This window comes from Anguilla rostrata, chromosome 8, assembly GCF_018555375.3.
Source record: "Anguilla rostrata isolate EN2019 chromosome 8, ASM1855537v3, whole genome shotgun sequence".
In the NCBI taxonomy this organism is placed as follows: Eukaryota; Metazoa; Chordata; class Actinopteri; order Anguilliformes; family Anguillidae; genus Anguilla; species Anguilla rostrata.
The window spans coordinates 32,025,291-32,052,768 of record NC_057940.1 but is presented as its reverse complement, the minus strand read 5'-3'; the positions used below and the strand labels follow the sequence as shown (position 1 = coordinate 32,052,768).

At 44.0% G+C, this 27,478-nt stretch overlaps 1 protein-coding gene across 1 annotated transcript in view; it reads left to right on the top strand.

Moving 5' to 3' along the window:
* Window positions 1-27,478, top strand: part of LOC135261422 (oxysterol-binding protein-related protein 10-like) — a 60,174-nt gene that overhangs the window by 5,633 nt on the left and 27,063 nt on the right. The window contains exons 2-7 of the mRNA XM_064347712.1: window positions 3,182-3,357; window positions 7,703-7,782; window positions 10,999-11,067; window positions 12,597-12,791; window positions 17,834-18,047; window positions 21,797-21,927. Of these exons, the coding sequence (XP_064203782.1) occupies window positions 3,182-3,357; window positions 7,703-7,782; window positions 10,999-11,067; window positions 12,597-12,791; window positions 17,834-18,047; window positions 21,797-21,927 (865 nt within the window). The remainder of the gene's footprint in view (window positions 1-3,181; window positions 3,358-7,702; window positions 7,783-10,998; window positions 11,068-12,596; window positions 12,792-17,833; window positions 18,048-21,796; window positions 21,928-27,478) is intronic.

Genomic DNA, 27,478 nt, shown 5'->3' with positions numbered 1-27,478 from the left:
CTCCTTGCCTGGCTGGATGGATGTTTAATGAAGCAATTGTGGCTAAGTAAATGGCTGAACATTGTCAATATCAGACCTGGGGTTATAAACCAGTAACTCTCTAGTCACATGTTTATATCACTAACCTATTACTTTAGGAGTAAGGTAATGTACTTTACCTGTATAACCTCATAGATAGCTCAGTTAACTTGTCTTCAAATTCTATAGTGAAATGTCTGGTACATGGGCAGGACCAATGTTTGAGAGCTGTGGACGTGTGTCAGTGTCTTACTGTGTGATTAAGCAAAATGTTATGGGTTAATCGGTAGTTACTGTACATGAAATGACTATAAACATTTTAAATATAACACATACACACACGCACACACATGCAGACACGTGTTGATAAAGAAGAGGGCGGACTGTGGGGCTGTATGTGTTTGTCACTCGAGTTGAGAGAGGACCTTGTGTGTCCTTTTGGGCTAATGAGGTGCACAGTTTTCATTATAACCATTCCCATTTCAGTATCTGGTTCAGCGGCCATAGTATAGAGGGGAAGGGGACCGTACAAGCTCTCTATGGCCATTCAGTGGGAAGTATTGCCACCTACATCACATACCCGGCTCATTGCCGTTGATGAGTCCTTGGATAACAGGCTGGGCCTTCACAGCTGAACCTCAGTTTTGATGCAGATGTTATGAGATGCCAGGATTTAGTTAGTGCTGCTGCTGTTTATGTTGTTATGCCAGAGACAGATGCTAATGAATCCCTCGCTCAGGGCCTGTGTCCCACTTGCACATCAGTAATAATTAACCTAGTGTTAAGAGTCAGACATTCTTGACCCTATCCTGCAGCCAAATAGCATGTAGTAAACAAAAGTCCCATGACTGAGTGATATTAGTCATTTGTGTTTTTACTGTGATTTTTGATTTTGAAGTCTAAATAATTGTTTTGTTTCCGGTGGATGTAGACAAACAACTCACTAAACTCAAATAAATGAATGTATATCTGTACAAATGCTATTGTAAGGATATTCTGAGTGGTTTATGAGTAGGATAAACATAGGGAAAGTATAAAGTTGGATGATGGATGGAAAAATTTAGTAGATCATTTACTCTCAGAGCCTTTGACTGTTCACACTAAGCACTCTCTATGGATTCTTCTAGAAAATCTTAAATCTTAAATCATAGTTAATTTCATACTTCAAGTAGATATAAGCTACAAGTTATGACACATGGTTTTTCAGCAAACAGCCTAATAATTCCCTGAAGGCAGTGTATGTTTCTATTCATGGATTTTGTGTTGTGTGGTACACGACGCAGCTGGCTAGTGTTTTTTCAGCATGATCATACAGTATGATACTCATGAGGACGTCATTACATATTTGTGCACGGGGAGAAGTGTATGCAGTGACCCAAGGTTGGTTGCCTGGACAACTGTCATAGATTGCAGTGAGGATGTGTTCTGTACTTCTATACATACAGTCTAAAGGTTGTTTCTTAGTGATTAAGTGTGAGCCAATCAAAAGTTAGCATGTCTCTATTGGTGGATCCAGATGTAAGTGTATTGGGCTCTTTGTGAGAGGGTATCATAGTGCCTCAGAAAAACACAATTATTGCCAATTACAAATTGTTGAACTGATAAAAAATGGAAAAATATGAATTCTCCTGACTCTGAACATGATTTGGATATGCTGTCACTATGCATTGGCATGGTTCCTTATTCTTTGTCATATTGTGCACTTTCTGCATGGAATGGTCACATCATACATGTGGTTTGTGACCAGGGCCATTCAGATGGTCTATATGACTAACCATGTTACACTGTCTCAAGTATGGAAGCCCTGTCTCAGTATTTTAAGTAGTAAGTACTTCTACTTTAGTTTTGTTTGTTTGTGGATTCGGTATATAGGCCTAATTTCAGTGGAATTGCTTATTTTTAAATCTGTGGTGACAGATTTTTTCTTTACTTGGTCACAAGAGTTGATTCATTTCTCAGTAGATGCTGGATAAGTATGGGTACAACCTCTACGTGATTGAAGCCCTGACTTGATTATAAATGCAAGTCATTTTATTGGTAGCGAGGGGAAGAAAAATGCTGCAATGAGTGTCTGCTTCTCTCTTTTCTAAAGCCTACTTCTTGATGGCCTAATTAACATGTCTTATCAATTTGCATTCAGCCTTACACTTTTTGAAATCCTTTTTTTCTTGCTTCATCACACAGCGATGCGCATGAATTTCATTGACCTTGGGGGAAGCAGTCATTTTCGTTGATATTTTCCCAGGACGTTTGAAACAGAGAGTGGATAAAATATGCTGAACAGAATGTCTAGTATCTCTGTCAAGGAGAGAGGGAGGCAGAAGGAGAAAGAGGCAGACAGAGGTAGAGAGAGGCAGCGAGACATCTCTGCGCCAGTTTGGGTCAGACGGCTCGTTGTGACCCTCAGACGGCGAGCGTGCATTTACGGGTCACAGTACTGACAGTGACGCAGAAGGCAGGGTTCCAACTGAAGAGACGAGAGAGAAGGAAGAGTAACTGGAGCGCTCAGCCTCGTAGGACAGGCTTCCTCCGTGTGTGGTATTGACCCAGAACCGATCACACAACCAGCTCCAAGAGAACAGTCAATAAATGCGCTTCTCTATTCAGGCCCGGAGCAACAGATAATTTCTTTATAAGGCGAGTTAAGCTTGCCTCTGGCCTTATGTAGCCAGGAATGCAGATGGAACCAATGGGCTTCAAGCACTGAGGGTGTGATATCACTGAGTGATTCACAGGTAGCCACCAAAGAGGTGGTCTTATCACACTCTCCTTTGCTGCTATATTTAGTTTAGTAAAGCTGTGGCTAAAAATCAATGCTGAACTGCAACCCATCTGTTAATAGCAAGCGGAGGTGGTACCCATTCACAGCTTTAAATTGTTGACAAAGAACTGTTGTTTCTACTCAAAAATGGTCACATATGGCTGCTTGTGTTGGTAAAATGTGTTAAGCAGCCTGAGAGCTTATTTATGGTCTTACTTGCGTAAATGATTTATGTCGTACGATGTGTCATTCTTCCAAATTTGCTCCTTTTGTAAATATCCTTTCTTTGTGAAATCAGAAGTTGATCATGAGTAACTGATTAGCCCTTTGCCCCTCTGTCTCCCCCCCTCCATCCCTCTGGCTTCTCTCCCTCTCTTCCTCCCATTCCCTCTCTCCATGCAGGTACTTTGTTTTGGACCCAGAGCTGGGGCAGCTGCAGTACTTTGTCAACGAGCATGCGAAGAGCCAGAAGCCGCGGGGTTCGCTGCCCCTGATCGGGGCGGTGGTGGCGCACAGTGATGAGGCGCCCCACATGTTCACCGTCCACTCGACCAACGGGGAGCTGTACAAACTCAGAGGTACGCTGCACCCCAGGGGAGATGGGACCTCTCATTCCTTACACCCCCCCCCCAGGCCACTTCATTGTCCCTCTTCCTCCCTCTGAACAGTGAGGTCAACCCTGGTTAAACTGTTCGTTCGGCGAGGACCACTGGATTCAGCCTTGCCTGTTAAAAATGAAACATTTTCCACTGCTGCCCTCAAAGCTATGAGGCTGTGGGTCAGCTGTTGCGGGATCAATGGATCTGCTGCCAAGCTTGTGTGTGGATGTTTTCTGCAGCACCAGGAGCCCTGTTCTGAAGTCATCCCTGCTGCTGTTCGTCACTGTGCCTGCAGCTCGGGGTCGGGGTAGGGGGTTAATTGCATGATCGATATGCCCTGCTGAGCTTTTCCAGGCCCTGCTGTCCTAGCTTTTGATGAAGCCTGGGTCAAGTGGAATTTTACCAGTTCGCTGGTTTGGTGGTGCATGCTGTGTTCCTGTGATGAGAAAGAGATTCTCTCTGTCGCTCTCCACCACCCTCAGGACCGTCCCTCAACGCAACGCGAGGGATGCATCCAAATAATTCCCCTTTACCTTGACCCGGCGGGGCCCATATTGAGCTGAGGCCGAATGATAGCTCCACAGCGTGTTGCTCACTGCGCTCAATCAATACTATTGGGCGTATCGTATCGACTGTTTCCTGTGTATGCACCGGGCTTCACTAACATAATGGTGCAATTTCATGGCATTGCAAGGGAGGGTCAAAGGGATGTTCAGCAATTAAGAGGTCACTGTCTTGATTGAGAGCTGTGCTCTTAGAGGGTTGTCATGGAAACCCTGGCTGGTCACAAGAAGAAAGTTCAAGGTTTTTACACTCAGCGGTTTCCAGTTTAGTTGCTCTGGAGAGGCTAAAAAGGCAGTGTTCTGTGCTATCGTAATACAATCGTGTGAGTGATTCAGGAAGCAGATATCTAAATGTGCCTTGTTCTCATGTTTATTTTGTTATGATATTCTCTAAGGCAAAGGAAGGTGAAGATTCCATCCCAAAATCCTCCTTGACAATGAGGACTGTTGGGGCTTGGCAGTGTTAGAGGGGAGACCATTTTAGGTCCATTTCAAGGTGAAAATAGTTAAATTCTATAAACAGTAACAATACAATGAAATTATTGGCTGTGAATGTTAATTTCCTCACAATGAAGTTCTCTATGGTTACTCTAGAGTCCTGTTCTGTCATGTAGCAAGGGTCCAAATCATAAAAAAGAATTTAATATCGCAATTCTGTTTCATTGTTTAATTAATGAAGCGTGATAGATGTTACTTAATTTCCATAACACTTCTGCTCAGCTCTTCAGCCGTGTATTGGTTACAGATTCCCTTTGCACACAGTGAGCATAGGCTGAAAAGGATATTTTATTATTAATGTGAGATTTGCTGTGAGCTGGAGTTACATGCCCAAAGCCTGATTTAACAGTGAATGTAAATGAGATTTTTTGCCTTTTTAAAAGAAAGTATGCTCCCAAGTTTTTCAAGAGTAAGAATGTCCTGGTCATCAGTCCTGGTAAAAAACAGTCAGACAGGCCCACCCTAACACATTATTTAATGACTTCAGCTTAATTACATTCCCCTCCCATCTCCTCTGAGAGAGCGCCCTCTGTCATCAAAAAGATTGGCCCCTCTGCACATGCTCTGTGGGTGCCTGCGTGGGTGTACACCTGTGATAAGGATCTTGTCAGTAGTTTGCATTTGTGGCCTGTATTCTTCTCAAAGGTATTTGGGCACATTTGCATGCAACTGTAGGGGCGGTATACTAGTTCATAAAAAGCTAGCGCAGGTTACCTGTACGTTCAGGTTAACACAGAACAAAATAATAGCTTTGTATCAGCTCAAGTTAAACGTTCCACTCCATGTGTCTTTGAAACATGGGCAGTAGAGAATGTAATTGTGAAAAATTGCAACCCTCAGGTACTCCACTGGTGCTCCCTCTTTAAAACCTCTAAAATATCTGGCTTTGTCACAGTTGCCGATTTTAGGGTGGGAAACATGAAAGTCTTATGAGACTACAGACGTTCTTGCGCTCTCAGCTTCGAAGATTAAAGCTGTCTTATGGAGGACATTTTTAGCTGAGTAAACATGTTGTGTAACAGAAAGTGGCTACTGTGACAGGGTGGGGCAGAAGGAAATATTGAGAAGAGGGCAGCAGTACCCTCTTTGATGAGGTACTGCAACCGCTCGACAATTTGGAGAAATGCTGCTAGAAAAGGTATTTGTAATTGTAATTTTTTGTTGCTTGTTTGTCTGAGTTTTCCCCTCTAGAAACAACAATATGAGCTTGATTTCCAGTTAAGGTGATCTTGATCCTTGATTTCACATGCTGTGTCAGTCTCAGTGACTCAAAAATAATATAAGGGTTATTTCACAGACAAGTGCAAATTAGAATGAGCTTTCACGAGTGCAGTTTCATCCCTTGTTCATTACTGCCCACTAATTAAGTGCAATTGTTGCAAAGGCAATATTTAAATCCAACCAAGATTTCCCTTTGATAAGGAGTGGCACAGCTTGTCCTCTTAAGGCAGGATTATTTTATAAGAAGCTGTTGAGGGTTTTGGGCAGTGCTGAGAACAGCTGTCAGGTTCTGTATAGCTGGGAAAATGAATGAGGTTAGAACAGAGTGGTTCTTCAGAGGAAGAGCACAGCCTGTGTGCATGAAAGTGAATGAATCCATGGCTGTCTTTCTAAACAGAGCCGAGCAGTTTTGTAAAGAGGAGGAAGTGGGGGGTGTGTTATGCAGCATCTTCAGGGAGTCGGTTATTAAGCTGAAGAAGCCGCGTCTGGTTGGGGAAAGAGCCTCACAGCTGGGATCGAGGAAGTGAGTTTTTTAAAACTTTGACAAAGCTGGAAACCGCCTATTTTTGATCGAGAAGAGCTTCTCTTTGTATGAAGCATCTGCTCACGCTTAGAAAGTGCCTGGAACTGACTTGAATTGATGTTTGGAACAAATGAATCCTCTGTAGCTTTATAATTTATCATATTTTCGTCATAAATATAGTGACAGAAAGATAGGATGAGTTAATTTGCTTGTTAATTCAGTAGTGTCTGTTTCTTTTGTGAGCTTCCTGATAGATTTTAGCAAAACGTCAGGGATGGGAACTTGGTTTCATTTCAATAAAAGCAACCCCATATTCAAACCAATTGCTCCTGGCTGTCTGTAACCAATACACATACTGATGCTGTTGTGTGAAGCAGCCATAGAAGGGGAGAAAAGCATGAGTCTGGCGTGCACTAATACACTGCCAACTGATTGATCTCTGGGGTGTCACCACCCTTATTACTTGCTTGACAGTGACAAGTTCTCTCCTCTACCTCCTGCGCTCTGTCCTCAGGCTTTGTTTTGTCAGTTTAGTTTTGTCCTGAATGGCTGTCTCAAATCTGCTTTCTTCCTGATCCGTACTGTCTGATCTTACGGACTCTTTGTGTTGTGAACTTTTCTCCCAAGGTTAGCACAGCTCAATTGACCACTTGGTCAGTCAGACGATTTTATTTGGTGAGGAGTCCATTGCATTGCCGCCATCATGGAAGAGTTCTCAGGTGGTGATGGGTTCAATTTTACTTTAGGATGTATGTAAATAATGTGGAAAGTCCTGTCCACGTAGATTCAGTTTGATCTGTAGTTTCAATTTGGCCAATTCTGTGTCTGACTTTGTACAATCGGATACAGAGGCTGTAGCAGGTGGTGGATTCAACACTGTGGATTCAGCCTGAAGAGGGATTAGCATGTACCATTGGGCCCTTTCTTGACAGGCACTACATCTGAAGAGAGAGAACAGAAGGCGATGGCGTAGTCATTTAGCTGATGTGTTCTGCCTCCACATCCCAGCATCAGCCTGTACAACTTGTAGGGCCTCTGCAGGCTGCTGACAAAAGATTTGGAAAAATGGGTTTTATGTGATTTTCCATTGTCTGTGTTCAAATGCCGGGCCTTTTCTGACTGTAGAAAGCAAATCCCTTAATTACTTTGTGGAGTTGAGTATTGTCGCTTTGACTAAAGGGCTTTAGATGCTGCCGAAAACTAAATGGTTCAAACTTACTGTGTCTTTTAGGCATAGACTGTGTGCTGAAGTAGATTGCTGTGATAATCGTTGTGACTTTCTCTGCCCTTCAGAACTGCTGATAGTGGTTGGAACTTCGATAAGGAGCGTTTGAGGGACGCGTTTCATTCTCTTATTTCTTATAATAGGTGGGGTTAGGATTGGGGCTGTGTTACCTGGTTGAAGCAAATTCTGAGCTCCGTTCATTGGTAGAGGACTGAATATGTATGTCACCTCTCACAGTGGTGAAAATTGTAAAAAATTATGTAAAAATGATATCTCATGCTCTTGTGTGTCTAGCATCTGATGCCAAGGAGCAGCAGTTCTGGATGAATCAGCTGCAGACCTGTGCCAGACGCCACTCTGACAGCAGTGCGAAGGTACGTACAGCCATCATTCAAGCCTTAGCCCTAACCTTAGCCTAGCTTCCTGAGTGCATTGCATATTGGGCACACGAGGATGTGTGTATTAGACTGCAGCACAAATGCTGAAAGTGGTCTGAACTTGACGAGAGACATTCTAAGGAGGGATTAATTTAAAGTGAACCAACTTAACCCAGCAGTGAGATTTTCCAGTAAAGAATGAGTACATACGTTTTGTGCACAGACAGCAGATTTCATATCCACAGTGCCTTTTATATTTAAATTATTACAATAATAGCTTGGCTAACGAGGATAAATCGCAGCAATAAAATAAAAGCCAACGTAGACGACACAAGGATTAAACATAAAGGTCTACAAGCAGGTAACAATGTAAGAATGGAAGAGACACAGTTAGGTAAACTAGTTAAACGCGCAAGTGGTCAGAAATGTGTACTCGCACAAGGGCCCAGAAACGTGGAGCAGAGCACCACTGTGCTGGACCAGCACAGAGCGACACCTGTGGGGCGCTGCCATGTTGCAAGGCTCTGCGCAGTGGCGTGCTTATGCAGGTGTTTCTGCAGCTGTCCGCCAAGCCGAAGCTGCTTATTATCGCTTATTAAGCTGTTCAAAAATATTCACAGCCACCGGCAACAGTTAATTTCTCCTCACGGTTCTCTTTTCTCGATCCAGAAATGTCTGTACTTCTCCCCTGGCGGCCCTCCCACACTCCTCCCCGCTACCCCCCCTCTCCCCTTCACCCGCCCCCGTACCCCACCCAGGCCCAGACAGGCAGTCTGTTTCAATAACATCCCAGGCAGCGGTAATGAGGAGTGCGGACCTGTGCCAGGGTCCATTGGCGACGGCATGTGAGCCTGAGCCACGCCCGCTGTTCCGTCTCCAAATGCTTTATCGACCGCTCCGGGGCTGCCAAAGGTCAAACGTGGCATAAGTCACTGTCTGCCACCCAGACTGCCCTGCTGATCAGGCTGCTTCCTCAGCCGGGCAAACTTCTGTAGTTAGGGGCCGAAAGGTGCTAAAGGTTTTCTGTGTCCTTCGTGATCGAGCGCCAGTTCCCCCGTGCCGGCGATGTCACAGATACTGCCTGTCTCAGGAGGTTTTTATACTGTACAAAGGTTCCAATTGCACAGACATATTTTATTGCCACTGAAAAATATAAAGCCGCTTATGAGGTAAAGTGCTTAGGTTTAGCATCGCCAGCACTTCGGTGGCTAAACAAAAAACCTGCCTCGAATATTTGCACATTAAATATGAAGTCTGAATATGAAGTGAGTCTGCAGGCTGCTCTGTCAGGATGGTGAGCCTGCAGGTTATGGTATCAGGATAGAGGGTCTGCAGATTATTGTCTTTGGGCTGTGACTGGGCGGTTACTGTGTTGGCACAGCAACCCTGAGCTCACTGTATCTGGAGAGTGGTCTTGCAGACCATGCTTACAGGAAAGACATTTATGTACATTGCAGTAGCAGTGTAATGGGATGGTGTGTTACACATTGCAGTAGCAGTTTAATGTAATGGTGTGTTGTGTACATTGCAGTAGCAGTGTAATGGGATGGTGTGTTACACAATGGGATGGTGTGTTGTGTACATTGCAGTAGCAGTGTAATGGGATGGTGTGTTACACATTGCAGTAGCAATGTAATGGGATGGTGTATTACACATTGCAGTAGCAGTTTAATGTAATGGTGTGTTGTGTACATTGCAGTAGCAGTGTAATGGGATGGTGTGTTACACATTGCAGTAGCAGTGTAATGGGATGGTGTGTTGTGCACATTGTAGTAACAGTGTAATGAGATGGTGTGTTACACATTGCAGTAGCAGTGTAATGGGATGGTGTGTTGTGTACATTTTAGTAACAGTGTAATGAGATGGTGTGTTACACATTGCAGTAGCAGTGTAATGAGATGGTGTGTTACACATTGCAGTAGCAGTGTAATGGGATGGTGTGTTGTGTACGTTGTAGTAACAGTGTAATGGGATGGTGTGTTGTGTACGTTGTAGTAACAGTGTAATGGGATGGTGTGTTGTGTACGTTGTAGTAACAGTGTAATGGGATGGTGTGTTGTGTACGTTGTAGTAACAGTGTAATGGGATGGTGTGTTGTGTACGTTGTAGTAGCAGTGTAATGGGATGGTGTGTTGTGTACGTTGTAGTAACAGTGTAATGGGATGGTGTGTTGTGTACATTGTAGTAACAGTGTAATGGGATGGTGTGTTGTGTACGTTGTAGTAACAGTGTAATGAGATGGTGTGTTACACATTGCAGTAGTAGTGTAATGGGATGGTGTGTTGTGTACATTTTAGTAACAGTGTAATGAGATGGTGTGTTACACATTGCAGTAGCAGTGTAATGAGATGGTGTGTTACACATTGCAGTAGCAGTGTAATGGGATGGTGTGTTGTGTACGTTGTAGTAACAGTGTAATGGGATGGTGTGTTGTGTACGTTGTAGTAACAGTGTAATGGGATGGTGTGTTGTGTACGTTGTAGTAACAGTGTAATGGGATGGTGTGTTGTGTACGTTGTAGTAGCAGTGTAATGGGATGGTGTGTTGTGTACGTTGTAGTAACAGTGTAATGGGATGGTGTGTTGTGTACATTGTAGTAACAGTGTAATGGGATGGTGTGTTGTGTACGTTGTAGTAACAGTGTAATGGGATGGTGTGTTGTGTACGTTGTAGTAACAGTGTAATGGGATGGTGTGTTGTGTATGTTGTAGTAACAGTGTAATGGGATGGTGTGTTGTGTATGTTGCGGTAGCTTTGTCCTCGGGCCTGCCCGGGAACACCAGTCTCCATGCTGCACGGGCGGCGTCTCCATCCCTGGCGGGAGTCCCTCGTGTAGCCGCTGCGCTGCCTCGTGCACGTGTGCCGCACGCACGACTGCGCTGGAGCGCGGCGCCTTCACGCTCAGTATCGTTTGCCTCTTTGCCCTTTTTGTTTTTACTCAGCTGACAGGTTTAAAAAGTAAACACAGATTGCGGTCGCGAAACGAGACCTTGAAGCTGTTTGCTCGTTTTGCACTGAGGCTTTCGCAGCTAATCAGCCTTCTCCTGAGCTGCACCCAGGTGCTAAATTCAGTACTACTGCAAGAATTCCAGCCTTAATTAAGCCTGCTCAGATGATGTCACGCTAACCGAAGTAAATGCTGTTGCTGAGTAAATGATCACTTTGATGTGTGAGGAAGGCTACTACACTTCTTCTTCTTTTTTTTTGATTCAGCTGCGAAAGCTGAAGGGGTCCGATGAGCACCTCTATGTGGAGAAGACAGGGAATGGCCAGGAGGGAATGGTGAGTGACCTCTTCAGCAGGGACATGTGTGCACATCTCCATGCACTAATTACCCTTTTTCATACCAGATCAGATCAATATATATTTACACTAGATATATCTGCCTATACATCCCTGCATGTATGTGTATACACTGCAAACCTGTACGTGCCTGTACACCTCTCTATACACTGTATGTATACCCTCACACACCTGTGTACATCTATATACACTGTGTATGCGTGCATAGTACGCATACATCCTTGTTGGCATCTTTATACACTAGTTATGCCCTTGCTTGCCTGAACAAATATGTACATACGGGACTCAAAACAAATGCTTACATCTGTGAACATATGCCGGTTACCTCTTTGCACATATCCAGACCTGCACATATGGTGCTGCATGCAGTGCATTTTCTGGCGGAAAGACCTGGACTGGACCTCAGAGCGGTTATAAATGCTGAGCAAGGCGATTAGGGAGTCGCCGTGCATCCATTCCCCTTATTAGCTTAGGGATGATTTCTGCTCGTGCTCCCTGCACAGCAGCTGGGACCAGCGGTGCCCGTTATTGGTTCGGTTTTGCCCCAGGCCATTAAGACGCTCTTAGGGACAGGCTGTTTTCCCAGGCCTTTTCCCACAAAGGAAATTACATTTGCAGAGCTATGGCCCCAGTCCAAGTGAAGTATTTCAGTCTCAAGTACGTGTTTGTATTCCATTGGAGAGGCAAGGCGAGCCTTGCTGGCAAATTGGAAATAAGAAAAGCTGAAACGCTTTTAAGAGGGACATAGTAGTACCGTTCGAGTCAAATTAAGTTGCTTATGTGTTGGGCCCAGTCTGGAACAGATAGCCGTTTCAGTTTTGAGGCGTGGTCTTTCTCTTTGGGTGAGCGATGCTCAGAGAGACTTGTTTTGTTCCGTCTCCACTGTGCCCAGACTTCCTTTTATCCCCTCCCAAATCAGAGATCTGTCAAAGTTAAAGGAAGCAAGTGGGGGATTGCCAATGAGAAATCAGTGAGGAACGTGTCTACTTTACCCCTGGGAAAGGCTTTTGGAACATTTAAAATGGAGTCACCTTGAGCTGAAGTTTGGTAGACAGCGGTGGCAGTGCAGAGGCTTCTAATCATTTTGTGAATCTCCTCTTGTCTTCATTTTATGGAATATTAAGAAAGATCTGTCTAGAAATGACATGATTTATTTGCTGGGCAGACACTTGAATCCGTTCCGACTTGCATAGCTTATGCTTTTAGGTGTTTTACATTTGTAAAGGTTAATATTTTGTGAAATTATTCAGATGAAGTATCTTGCACGGGGGTGCAAACCACAGTGCACCACTTGAGAATCAGACAATCATGGTTTGAAGCCCAGCTCCTTAGCCAACTACTACTCAGTTCTAAGTTTGAAGATGAACAAACAAATACGCCTCCAGGACCAAACCTGAAGTGCCTTAGAGTTTTCAGTTTCAATGACCTACTGAAGCTGCAGGGGCCTGAGGTGCTCAGTGGGCTCAGGGCCACAGGGCGGCTCTGACTCATGATTCCTCCTCTCTTAGGGCTCCTCCTCCTCCTCATCTGGTCGGACCCACAGCTTTGTGTTCCTCCCTCCCTCCTCCTCGCCCGGGACGCAGAGACACTCGGTCCACCCCGGGGCGCCCAATAACATCGTCACCATCACCCATCACAAGTCACCGGCCGCCGCCCGAAGGGCTAAAAACCAGTACCCTGGGAGGCTCATGGAGGTCAAAGAGGTAGGGGCCGCTGCGCATGTTTAATGAGCCGTCTGCCTGCCCGCCTGCTTTTACTGCATCCCTGCCCCTCAGATGCCTAGTGTGGAAAAGGTGTGTGCTGCTGCTGAGCACTTCGCTTAGCTCTTCAGTTCAGGTTCAGTTCTGGGTTCAGGCTTAGGCCTACTCTTCCTGCTGTTTCTGAATCGGTGCACAAACCCACACCGTGTGTAGAAATGGGGGAATTTGAATGAACCCCATACTGAAGATCAATCCAAGTGTAGGTCTGTAGGCTCTGTCAGGTGGCCGTAAGTGGGGAAAATGAGAGTTATGTCTCCGCTGCATCACTAATAGCAGCACTGAGCTTTGTACGCCAAAAGTGAAATATAATGGTGCTACACCGTTGACAATATTTCACTAAGAAACAGAGAAGCTGTGCTCAGCAAGTTCTGCAGAAATGTAGTGGGCTTAGCTTCTGTGCTGGCTTTGGCATAGGTCTTTTGTAAAGGTTTGATTTTATTGTTATATATTTATTTATTTTGAATTAAAATGGATGGCTCATCCTGAAAAGCTGAAATATTTGATGACAATTTTTGACTTTGCACATTTTTTCCTTGGAAGTAAATTTTGCAAATTTATGATTTGTTGGCAACCTGAATTATAAAGCTTGGCTGTCTTCTAATTTAAGAAATAATATAAAAAGCACAAACTGTGAAATCAGCTGAAGATTAAGAGGTAGAATGTTGACTCAGAGTTATTTTTGCAGTCTTTCAAAAAAATTTGCATCTGTGTGATGGATTTGCTAGTGTATTTGAATGAAGCCGATTTAGCCAAGGGTGTATAAGGCAGAATAAGGCAATAGAGTAATATTCTGTTAAATCTAGCAGAATTGCCTTATTTTTAAGCTGTATTCAGCAACTGTCTTGTCTCTGTCAGCAAGCTGCATGCTTCTCTTTGACGTGTGGATGCAGTGTTGTTTTTTTACTGCCCTTCAGGATCACATTCATCTGTTTGTTATGGTGGAATTTTTATGGATGTTACAGCAAGAAAATAAATATCTGCCTGTTGAATGATGCAAGGTTGAGTCCTTGACTGGATTCAATCATCATTTGTTCTAAACTTTGAATATAATTTAAATGTGATTATCGGCTCTTTAAATTATAAGCTAGGGAGTCCAGTAATCACCAGCCTCAATTAGAAACGATTGCACTGAGAAAAATGTAAAACTTAAGTGAAGGGCTACTTCTTAAAGCACTTATCCAACCTGTCAAGTATGCTGATAGTCCACTTAAAGTTTATCATATAATTGCTTTTCCACCTCAAGTGTTTGTAAACCTAAAAGATGGCTTCAGTAATCCGCTTAGTGTATATAATGTCTTCAGTGAGTGACTTTAACATCTCAGCATCAAGGTAACCGTGTTAGAGATTTACGTGTGAAAGGTCAGTAGCATTCTGGAATTGCACAAAGCGTTAGTCATTTCATACACAAAGTCTCTACATGACATTGCCTTTGTCCACAAAGGGCTCTGTAAAGCATCGAATACTGCATCTGCATTGTGTGGAATGAACCATGAATTAACCACTGATCCAAGATGATGCCCATATGTGGAAAAACCCCCTCCCTTTGTCTGTGTTTGAGAAATACACTGGAGAGGGTTGTCATGTGGAGAGAGATGAAATATAATGGATAAGAAGCTGATCTTGTAACCTAAAGGTAAACGGTTCAATTCCCAGCTTGGACACTGCTGTTATACTCTTGAGCAAGGTACTTAACTTGAATTGCTTCAGTATATATCAAGCTGTGTAAGTGGATGCAGTGTAAATGTGCTATCTAAAAAGTTGTGTAAATTGCTCTGGATTAGCGTCTGCTAAATGCCTGTAATGTATTGTATGCTACAAAACCAGTCCTGCTGGCTGTCATTGGAAAAATATCTTGCTTTAAATAAAGCCAAGATTTGGCTTTAGAGTTTCTTGCCTGGTATACTGGGTTTGGAGAAAGGTTTTGCTAGGTAGACAGTATGTGGAGGGAGGTTTTTCCAGGTAAAGACAGGACTTGGAGCAAATTTTTTTCAAGGCAAAGACAGAATTTAGAGAGCAGTTTCTGGCAGGTAAAATGGTGTTTTTCAAAGGCCAGAAGTCTAAAGTCAGCCATCCAGAGTTGTCCTGTTTCCAGGGCTCTCTACAGAGTCTGTGTGGCACAAAGAGCGTCTTTATGCTCGGTTACCGGACTGGGGCCTGCTGACCTTCAGCACACCGAGCCTGCTGTAACGCTGACTGCTCTCTGGGAGAAAGGGAGAGAAAGAGGGGACCTGTTATCGGACGCCCCAGCAGCGCGCAGGTCGTGGCTGAAAACAGGCAGCTCAATCGCAGCTTTATCTGGACCAGCAGGCTGACTGAATGCCAGTAAGGACACACCGAATGCAGGGCTGTCCAAACCGAGCCTACCCCCTTGTAAGGCTACACAATCCCCCTTTAGTGAATGTTTTCTTTGTTGAACACAGCGGATGCTTTCAGGGGATGCCGTGTGCTTCTCGAGCCATTTAGCTCCAGTGCAGCAGGTAGTTTAGCTGTGGCCGTGATAAAAGGGAAACGCACAAGATTACATGGCATTTCATGGGTGGTTAATGGCCCTCAGTTAACGCTTGGATTTATTTATTGTGCAGTAAACCGTTTCCTTCTGAACTGGAGTTTAGGGGCGGGGAGAGGAATTTGTGTGGATATTTGATTTGACGTGAGCAGCTCTGCTGGTTAATTTTTCACAAAGGCTCACTCATGAGTTGATGTACACTGAGGCTAATTCAATTTCTCCTTTGCAGAGATTCAGTGCAGTGGAGATCTAATTTTTGAAGTAGAACTTTAGGGTCCATTCAACAGATTATTCATTTACTCAAGTGGTTTTTAATAAAGGCTGATGTGATTATAGTTTTACAACACATATTTTTAAGATGTCCTTAAGACCTCCAGGAAACCTGAGCACTTTCGGGACGAGGGGAGATCAAAACCTGATTTGCCAATATTTTCAGCTGTTGGTACATTATACAAAGGTTTTTTTTTGTATTTTTTTCAGAATTAAGGATTACCTTGTAAGAGAGGTTTTGCTTGTAAGAGAGTTTTATTACAGTTAAGTAACGGTTTGGTGTAGGTTGACTTCCTGCTCGTCCCCTTGCCTGGTACCTGTTGGTTTTGTGGTAGCCTGGGAATTACCTGTTGAGTGAAAACTCACTGATTGGCTGAGCACTGTGTGCACAGTATGACATACTAATTCATAAATGAAAATAACCAAGTAATTTTTGTGCTGCATGGACAGATTGGTTCTGTTCTGTGTGTGGGGAAAACCTTAGGACACTGCTGGCAGAGAATTGGGTCTTTGCACTGATGATAACCCCTTTAACAAACATGTTGCATTCTTGGACTTTTATGATGCATTTTTCCTCATGTTCCTGTTTATTACATTTTTTACATTACATTTATTTGGCGGACGCTTATCCAAAGCAACGAACAATAAGTCGTTGTGTGCTTGTGTATGTTGTGTGTGTGTGTCTGTGTATGTATATTGTCTATGTGACAACATGAGAAGAATAAAAATGATAAAGAACAGAGTCAATATGCAAAGGGAAAGATCACGATAGCTTTTTTCAGGTGTGTGGAAAGTCCCCGATCCCTCTCTGACACACGATACCACACGCACTCACCCTTACATGTGCACATCAACTCTGATGTTGCATTACTGCCAAAGAGGCTGCAGTGCTTCATATTCACCTGTGTGTGAAGTCGGAGCGCTGTGAACTGTGTAAAGGCCATGCATAGTGCATGCTTTCCGCTTGACCTTTCTGCACAAAGCCAGCTGGACTGAATGTGAAGAGGCTTTAGCCCAGGGTACCGCTCTGGTCCAGTGGAGAGAGGTTTCAATTCCCATTTGCTGAGAAGAAGCTGCATTACCCTTATTTCCTTCAATGCCCTTTTCTTTTCAGGGGATATGTCTATTCATCTCTCATTTTATGCTCAGTGCTTTTTTTTCTATTCTATACTTTTATGCTCAGCACGAAGGCAGTTTCTATTCATTGTATATTTTTCTTACATGTGTATTTCCTTTCAGTGCGTATTTCTGTTAAGTGCTCTTTTCCTGTTCAGTGCATTTAGCCTAACTAAAATGACTATTGTGGAGAATTCCTGTCATCAGTTGGAAGAGGAACTCATCTGCTATTAATTAGTTTGAACCAAAATTGATACAGATTGTGAAACTTGAATGTTTTGTTCCATGTTAGCTGAGGGATATTATGTTTACAGAACTGAGGAAAACAGATGCTTTGGTTATAGTATTGCACAATTATTTGTCTCACAAGGTCTTGTGAGACAAAGTAGAGTGAAGTGTTCAGTTCTAAACTTTGTTTAAAAAATTGTTGTTCCCCGAAAGCTCTCGGTCCAACATATCATTCGTGACCATTTTTTGTGTCAGGTGACCACTCCTATATGCCAGTGTTCCAGGTAAGTCAAACCCCCCCCATCTCACAAATACAAATCACCCCCCCCCCATTCGTGTCTGAGACTCCTCCAAAAGTTCCATGTTGCCAGTTTCCATTGTACAATTCCTGTAAAATTTAATCTGACATTCAGTGTACATTCAAGGTGTTCATGCTGCTGTGCAGAGACACCTGCTGTCACAAGGAATCACTGTCTGTGCAGCCGAATTTGTGTCATGTTATTTTCTAAATTATGCTTGAAGAGTGAGTCATACAGGAATAATAACTCATCCCTGCATACGGGGATCGAAATAAACAAACTCCAGCGGGAAAACAACTCAGAAGTCTGGATCAAAATTGTTCATCCTCCTATTCCCCCCTCATCTAAAGTAGAGATTGCAATGCGGACCCATGACTGGTTGTTAGGGTAATAGTGCAGTTAGTGGAATTCAGGGTCCTGGTAACTCATGGTTTTCAGAAAAGGTGCACTGATCCATCATGCAGATGTTTGCTGGTGAGCAGCTGATCATTTCCTCCCTGCAGTGGAAAGGGAGGGGTGGGGTGAGTTTGGCGTATCCTGACTCTGCTGTGTTCCCCCGGTCCCAGATCATGACCCAGGTGGAGGGCCAGCAGAAGAGCCTGGTGCATTCCATCGAGTCGCTGCCTGCCCGCGGGCCGCTGTCCTGCCTGGACCAGGACCTGCTGCTGCTCAAGGCCACCTCGGCCGCCACCCTCAGCTGCCTGGGGGAGTGCCTGAACATCCTGCATCAGAACGTCACCCAGGTGACCCAGCAGAACCAGAACCGCGGCCCGCCCCCCGGTGAGTCGGCCCCGGGCCCCCCGCTGCTCGCCCCCCCGGGCCCCCCAACATCGAGCCTCCCGCCCCCAGAGCCCAACAAGGGCCACGCGGAGGTAGACTGTGACTCCTGCCCCTGTCTGTCTGGACCTATCCACCTGAGTTTATGCAATAAATGTTGCTGAAAGATGTCGAAAATCCGTTTTTTTTTTGTTGTTGTTGTGTTGGTCGCCTGTCTTATTCTGTTTGTTTTTTTGAATGTTCGTTTTGTTTGTTGTCCCCCCACCCCTCCTGAAACAGTCCTGACGGTGGGCTATTTCTGGTCAGCCTGTTTACAGTAAGGAGCCAAAGCGTTCAAGATGGTCTCGGTCAGTCCAAGCTGGCATAACGCTGCTCAGTGTGTGTTTGTGTGTGTGCGGAAGTGTGTGTATGCCTGCATGTACTGACGATGGACTAATTTCATGCCAAAGAAATCATTTACAGTGCCTACTGCCTAATTGTCTGCCAACATGGAACAAATAAAGACCTTTTGAAAGCAAAACCCCAGCGGCCGTAAGGTGGTGACTTCTGTATGTGTTGAAGGCCATCCAAAGTGGTGTGGGAGGGTGGGGCGGTCTGGGCCCCCCCTATCTGGGACAGACGGGGGCGTTATGTCCCGGTCCTGCATGGAAATCTGCTCCTGTACCCTGTGTCAATGCTGCACTGTGAGCAGGATGCGCAGAAAGAATCCGCCAGGGTTCACGTTCTGAACAGCTCTGTTCCACTTCCTGTTTTTTTTGATGGGTGTGGTGCCAGTGCCGAGTCTTCACACCACTGCGACAGATGTGGTGGTGCTACAGGGTGACTTTGCCACAGGGCTGGTTCTAGAGTGATGATGTCAGCCATATCACCATGGTGCTGCTGCCCAGTGGATCTCCTAGGTGACCCAGACGTGCTACACCCTGGCAGAATTGCTGGGCAAGGGGCAGACCTGACGTGGCATCATTCAACAAGGAGCGCATGGGGCTGAAGTGTCTCCCATTTAACATTTCAATCCACATGGCACGGGATGGTTCTTCGGTAATGGTTTTTATTCATTTATGCTGACTAAATGAATATGGAGGGTTCTCTGAGGGATTGTGTCAGAGTCGATGATTGAAGAGGTTTGCCTGCTTGTTTGCACGGCGCCCTGGAGGCTATGAATGAACACTCTTTAGCTTGGCCTGCCGTTCGGAAAGCTATCGCATGCTCTGAGGTGATTTTTCTTTGAGGGAAGTTCTGAGTCTGTGGCGCTCCTCAGAGAGGCTGTTGTGTCGCAGCACATCCACTGAGGCGAGGCGAGGGCAGGGCCTTGCCATGCTTGCTGTTCTGTTTGCTGATATCATATCCTCATTATTATTAGAACGCAGAACCCGCCTGGTCATAGGTCTTGCACGTTGCGCATCATCGATGACATTTTCAGCTGTAAAATGCCTGACCTTACATGCTTCTGCACGGCATCTTGATTTGCATATGGCTGCCTTTTGCTACTGTTACCGGATGATGATAGATGTTAGTGACATTATTGCCTTTTCTCAGGAAACATGTTAATACATGTAATCGTAAGTAGAATACATGTAATATATAATACATGTAATAGTATAAAATGTCCTTCCATATTGTAAGTACTATTTCTATTGGCTTTGACATAAAGTACCTTCGTAAGGCATGTGACAGCAGTGTCCTTTGCTGGGCCGAAGCCCCCTGACCACTGCAGCACCCGGATGTTGAGGGTCCGGCAGACAGGAAGCATGTGTTATTAGAGCCCCCCCCCCCCCCCCCCCCATCAGGGCAGACCCACTCTGGGCTCCGGGCTCCACTCCAGCTGCTTCAGTGGAACGGGTCGGTCCATTACGAATATGAGATGCATTAAATTTAACTGGGGTTGAGCTGATGGCCTTCTGGAACGCACTCTCCTGACAGGGTCCTCGTCCCCCCACTGGCTTAAATTGGATCCTGATGTATTGCAGCCCAAATGTGAATAATTTGTGTGGAAATGCATTTGACTGGAGGATTTCTTAAGGTCAGACCGAGTCAAAACTAGCCACACCAACATGGATTTTGAGAGCTACTATGGCAGTCTTATTACACAAACTTAAGCTGTGTATTTTGGATTAATGAACTTAACCTACAATATTTCCTATCTAAAATCCTTATACATTTTACTTCAGACATGAAAGCTAAAGTGAAATTCTTCACATTTTTAGTTTCTTCCCTTCTTTGAATTGTCCCAAATCCTGTGAAACATGAAATTGTGAATATGAAATATATAATTTAATAATCATGTTTTCATGGTTTCACCTGAATATAAGCCAGGTAGTAGTAGCCCTGGTGCAGGATTGTATTGATGTAACATATGCGGATGCACAGAGGCAGAACAGTGTACACAATGCATTCTTTTCATAGGAAAATAACTGAGCTGAAAATAATGGCCCGATAACAGAAAAACTGCTATTTCTTCTTCCCCTGACTTCCATGCCCTCAAACATGGCACACAGGATTTGATGTGTAACCCGCTCCTGGAAGCATTGCTCAAGGTCTCGGAGGTAAAGATCAGCACTCGTGCGGGTTTTTTAAAAATGGGTGTGTGTTGCGGCCATCTTTTCTCACGTAGAGTACAGGTGTGCTTGTGTTTCAGCAGTTGTTCCTTTTTTTTTTTTTTTGAAGGGCCAGTGAGGTTGCCTCTCTCCATCTCAGAAGCCTTGACTCATTTTGGTGATGGCGTTTAACTGTCTGAAGCAGAATTCCAGGTCCGGAGCGGTGGTGCTGCCCGTGGTACTGCCCGTGGTCTGGCTGACTCGGGGCGGTGCTTTCACTTCAGCAGGGGCTTTTGTGTCACCAACGGGAGCGTTCTGAATGTTGTGAATAATAAAAGTGGATATTATGGGGTGTTTCAGAGTGTGCTGCATGGCTGCGTTGTTATGAACTGTAAATTAACATCATGTTGCTCTGTTTAGGCCATGATTGGATTTTGCCATTGACATAATTAAGGTGATTGGATTTTCAGACCAGTTCAGAGTGACCTACAGGAGTAGTTGCTTCATCTAGTGTCTGTACACATGCATACACACACACATACACACGTGCATGGTCCCTACCCATTTCACCTCTTCCTACACATCAACAAACTGAAGGGTATGCTGGAAAAACTTGATAACCCACTAGTCTTTTGATATTTTCCATTTCAGATATATAACGGGGACCACTGTTTATTTGGAAGATAAAATATCTCACTCCTGAACATTTACAGCCTATGTTTTTAAAGAAATTCTAAATATATTTCTGATATATCACTAATTAATTTTTTGTCTTTATATTTTAGAAAATAAATCAAAGTTCATAATATTTCAAAATAAAAGTACTTCCTTCACATGTAATGCCATATGAGCGATGCTTTTACTTTCCCACCGGAGACATAACTAAACTTTGCACCCTTTGTGTAATCCTCTCACAAAATAAGGTTAAGATTCCAAAAATGGAAGCATGGTGTGAGTTATGAAATCTTCAGAGGGAGCCAATTAACAACGTCTTCATGGGGAGCCTGTTTCTTTCTCGCTGTGCTGAACGCCCCCCAGGTGTCCTTCTCTTTTGCCTCTTGGCAGGTCGAGCGCTCCCAGACTGAACTAATCAATGCAGGATTGGGAAGCGGAGCCTGGCTTTCAGTGCATCGGTCCGGGTTGCTTCTGCCTCCTTCCTTCTGTCCGTGCTGCAGCCCCGCGTGGTCCTGACGCGCCGCTCTGTTGTCCCGGTTACAGACGCTGGCCCTGATTGGCCCGAGCCCAAGTCGCCCGCGGTGCAGCGGATGAAGAACGGCAGCCTGAGCTCCCTGGCCTCGGCCGAGCCCTCCCCCGCCCTGCGGAAGAAGAGCCTGCCCCCGGGCGCGGAGGTGAGCCCATTTCCTCTCAGAGCGGAGCGTCAGCGGAAAACACCTGAGGGGTCCTGTGACTCCTGTGTAGTAACATATCTTGGGTGCAGTGTGCCTTTAGTGCACTATCTTTGCTGGGTTTGAGAACCTTGTACAGGATCTTTGAGGTTATATGTCATATAGCGTCTAGGATAGAGATTGCCTGTAGGACTGTGCTTGAGGGGAAGTGGAGTAATGCATCTGTGCTAGGGCTCAGGTTATGCGCCGTACTGTAGGGCAGATGTTCCGTGTTGTATCTTTGATGGGGTGAGGTGCTAAGCCGTAAATCTTTGCTCTTTGCTCAGGCTGCGATATGTCAGCAATAGTGTTTGGCCTATATATACGAACCTGAGATGAATAGTTACACATGCACACTAAACGCTCCCGGGTGATTTATTACAACAAAAAAAGAAACAACCTTTTCTCCCAGGCAATCTAAGACAGTTTAGGGAGAAACTGTGTCCTGTTGTTCTAAATCACTCCAGGGTATTTAAAAGGTGTGTCTTTTTTTTGCTTGATGACTTTTTGTCACCCTGCACCTGCACTAATTACTTCCTGGTGCAATGACTTCCCCATTCTCTGCACCATATCAATCAATCAATCAGTCTTTATTTATGGAGAACATTTCATACACTTCACACATTTCATATGAGAACGTGACGGTGTGTCTGGAGATAAATCTGCTTTATTTACCCTCGGCTTGCTGATTGCACGATGGGATCGTTCCTGTGATCGTGCCATAAAAGCTCATACCAACCGGGTTGTGCGAGAAGCCCACTTGAGGGGAAAAAATGAATAAGAAGTGGAGTGTAAATGTCGTGTTCCGCTCGTGAAATCGTTTTATCTCTGCATGCGGTGGCTCACGCAGTCCCCAGTGCCATTACTGCCGTAGCCTCTGAAACGCGTCGTGGCTGGTTATTCCAGAGTACTGGCAGCCGCTGAATCTGAAGCTCGCATGCCGCAGTAATGAGAAGGTAGCGTGCGCACCTGTTTATTTTTAGGAGAGGCCCAGGGCATTCTGCGCTGTTCTGGCTGCGTTAAGACTGCTGCGCATTGCGCTGTTGAGCTCAAAGACGGGTAGCACACATCCGAACATGAACCCCCCCCCCATCTAGCACCCTTACCAGGGTGAAGAAAGATCACTGCTCTTTGAGTATCAAACACTACACCTCACCAGGGAAATAGGGCAGCTGGGGCCTGTGGAACTCTTTGAGTGGGAAAAGATCTTAAGCCCGAGATCGAGTCTCAAAATTAGAATCCTGAGAAGAACCCCTTGTGTATTTAAACCTGTTTTCCATTTTTAGAATAGTTTTTCTATAATGGGGTCTTCTTTGGTTGTGAATAGGAGGAGTTGGCGTTCAGGCACTAGTCATTGTCCAAATGTAATTCAAAAGGAATTTAGTCATGGATACAATTAGCATTTGACACTGAAATTAGAGTGATGAAATATTACCATTTACACCATTGCCCTTTATGGTATAATATTAAATATTTTGAGACGGCAAAGACATGACAAATCTTCTGGGGCAATTATGTGTCCATCATATGTTATAATGCGATTAGTACTTGTATTACAATTTCACCAAGATTAATTTAATACCACGGCACTCATTTACACTATGCAGTGAGTAATTGGAACTGAAATAAATAATTAAGCAGGAAAAAGACATTGTATATGTGACATATGGCCAGACTAGAAACTCATTCCATATGATTTTTTTAAGGTGATTAAATGTGATGAAAGCATAATAGCTTTGCAACTCAAAGCTTGTGACCTTGACGATGTATGGCTGTACTGTGACCTTGCTGTCTTGCCTTTCTTCATACGTAGTTAAACTGTTTTTCTGGTAAATGTCAGGAGAATATGCAAGGCATGATATTGTAATGAGTTAAGAGTGTGTACTCAAATAGGAGCTCGACTTTGCTGAATTATTTCTGCAGTATAGGTAATGAACCTGATTCTGTTGTTCCTAGTCTGTAATTGCATTCTATGGCTCTCTCAGATGGGAGGTGTCTGTGCTTCTACTGTTTCACATTTGGCTATGAGAAATTCCACTTACATGATTATAATAATATACCGTCATTTTGTGATTGTTACCCTACCTGTTGCTCTAGATAACATGGATACCATTTGATTTATGCTTTTAAATCCAGTGTTTTTCAGACTGCTCTAAATGCAATTGTGATTTAAGTTATCTTTCCAGCTGTCATTCATATTCGTATATATGGGGGAATTGCAGGCATAGGTTGTGTGTTAGTAATTTCTACTCTGAACTTTTTAAAACTACGTTTCTGTGACATAATATTTGAAAAATTGTGTAGAAATGAATTGTTGTGAAAATGGTATTCACTGTGCCCGGTTTACCAGTGTTGTCACCTATATGTTTAGTTTTGCTTCCTGTTTAAACATGACTGTCTTGCCATCCTCTCTAGTACACTGTGCTTTTAATAAATAAATAAGTATTTGTTGTACAGTAGAGTTGTTTCAGTCTTCCCAGTCAGAGTGTAGAGATCGACATTTAGCATGTCCTTTGGCTTTTTTGCAGACGTAGAGCAGCTAATTGAAAATAGTTGATAAATGGGAAGCAATGATTGTTCAGTGTGAAGTCGATGTGTATCAATAATTCATCCTCATTTTTACTTCTGGACATACTTACAGTGTCAGGCATATTCATTTATTATGCAAGATTAACCTAACACCTGACCCCTCCTGCAGTCCAGTCCTGGGTCCAGAGAAGGCTGGCAAACAGACCCTTATTTGCACAGGTTGATGATTTTTACAGCATTACCAGTGCACGTACTGCCCTTGCGTGTCCCAAACAAAATGGCATAGAGTCCTGTAGAGGCTGCTGTATTACGAGCCAGCCTCTAGCTCTGCAGCTCAGTGGCCATTTCATAATGATACTGGACACCTTTATGAATTTTATTGTTTATTGTTTATCTCTCCAGTAAAGAATTCATCATAGTTGTGAGCATTAAGGCTGAACCAAAGATAGTCACAAACTTTCCATTTTTTTCATTACCATTGCTGTTGCTTTACATTATTTATATGGTTTATATGGTTTATTTGCACACCAGACAACACACATTCATGCACACACATACACACACATGCACACACAGAGACACACACAAGCACACAAGCACACACACACACACACACACACACGCACACAATAGAAACATCACACACAAAACCATTAGAAACAATCCACATACACGCACACACTCTCTCTCTCACACACTCATACACATGCACACATACACAATAGAAACATCACACACAGAACCATTAGAAACAATTCACGCACGCACGCACGCACACACACCCACAATAGAAACAGAACACATAGAACCATGATGGAAAGAATCCACAATCCAGTGCGTGCACACACACACACACACACACTCACACACTCACACACAAATCAGATAAAGTACCTTGTCCAAAAGTGAAGTGCTACCCCTTTCGTATTTCATGCCTGCAACCTTCTGATGTCAACCTTAGATTCATCATTTATAAGGCACTCGCCCATTATGATGTAATGGACAGTGTGTGAGTGACTGTGTTGTAACCATATGATTAATACTGATATTGCCATAAAGTAGTGACAGTGGTTTTGTGGGAAATGTACCACTATATTTATCTTACTGTTACTGCACCCACATGACAACCTGACTGCTTCTTCAGTTTTTAAACTGATATTTGTGTGGTTTAACGCTTACTATTTAACACTGGGCTATTCTCTGGATAAAGAGACAACAGACAGACAACTGTTGTTGTAATTGTTTTTTAGTTGTCAAGAACATGTCAATACCTATTTATTAATGATATTTGAGGAGAGCAGTTGTTTTGATATAGCAAGTCAATCCACAAGAGTTTTTTATTTTGTGTGCTGTACATCCAACTCATGCATTTTTCTAGCTGTTAGCTGAAGATTGTAATTATAACCAGACCAACAGAACAGCATACGCTGCATATGCTCCACATATGCCGTTCCTTCCGTCCTATGTCCTTCCTTATTCTAGGAGGTTCTGGTGGATTTTGTGTTGATACGGTTGCTATGGCTATACGGTCGTTCCTTCACAAATGTTCATAATTGCCCAGAAAATCTAAACACCATGCCAACATCCGACAGAACGTTCAATATTAAAAGCTTACCATCTGGTTAGCGTGGGCAATCATGAGACCCCTACCTGTGTCATGAGATTCTCCTGTCTTGGGGATAATTTCATGTGCTGGGACATGCAGCCTTTGTTATCTAAACCTCAGTTCCGAGATACCGTCCTTACATGACTTAACAGTGTAAGTCATGACAGAGCCATTCATTGGATTCTTATCTGTGAGGCTTCCTGTGCAAAATGGAGAACGGTAAAACAAGGTGTTAACAGTGGTTCTTTACGGAGTCCATAGATGCGCCAGGCGAAGTGCTCTCGTTATCTTGGTGGGCGGGCGGCCAAAGCTATCTGTGGCGGGGGAAGATGGATGGAAAATGGGCGAGGGGGAGGGGGGGGGAGTACTTGTACTTGCGGTAATTTCATCAGTTTGCCCTCTTGTGATGCCGGTCTGGCGGAAGCTGACATTGCTCTGCCCCGGTGTACTTCAGTATGCTAAACTACTGCCGCTCCTGCGCCAAGCCACATGACAGATTGATTTAGGTTTAGTACAAAAAAAGCTTCAGGTTCAATAAAATTAGTTTTTAAAAAGTACATAAAGAGTTTCAAAAAGTACATGAAGAGAAAACTTTGGCCCGCTGGGACAAATCGCAGGTCTCTTTTACATAGTTCTAAGCTTTTGGCCAGCTGGACTGTGTCAGAGCAGAAGTTACTGTGCAATTAGGTTATCTCAGACAGCCGTTTCTCTGCTATCTGCGTCCATCCCTGATAGGCCACTATAATGTTCTGTAGTAATGGCCGTGTTTTGTGAAGTGTACTGCGTGTAGAATGGGTAATTCATTTGAAGAGATTAAACCCGGGCATGCAGACATTTATCTGTATCTCGTGTATCTGTATCTGCCAGCAGGGGTCACTAAAGATCAGAGAAGAGGGTTATTGCTCTGTTCTGGACTTGAGTGATGTGGAACAGGTTGTATTACTGTAACTTTGTATACAAGGGCTTTTCGCTGCCAAATTGAGTCATTGAAACTGATTAGGCAAACTTTATGGAAAGATGGATTTCAAAAACCCAATATAATTTTTAAAATCATTCTTGGGTAATGCAGTCTAAATATAATGTTTTCATAAGCAGGGAATCACAGTGGTCTTCCTGTGATGCAGAATTCACTCACTGTCCTCTGTGATAAAACATGTCAGTTAGTTTTACTGCGCATTGATTCCCTTTGTCCCCCGAGGACGTGACAGCACTAGAAATGCAACGGTGTCTGAAGACAAAGAATACCTCTGTCAGATCCGAAGTGTGACAGAAGAAGGAAGAATCTGTCTCCTCGGCACTCTAGCATGAACTCCAGCATAGCGCTATACACTCTGCACCATAATTTGAGGACAAGTAAAATTACACTGTGAAAGAGTTCAT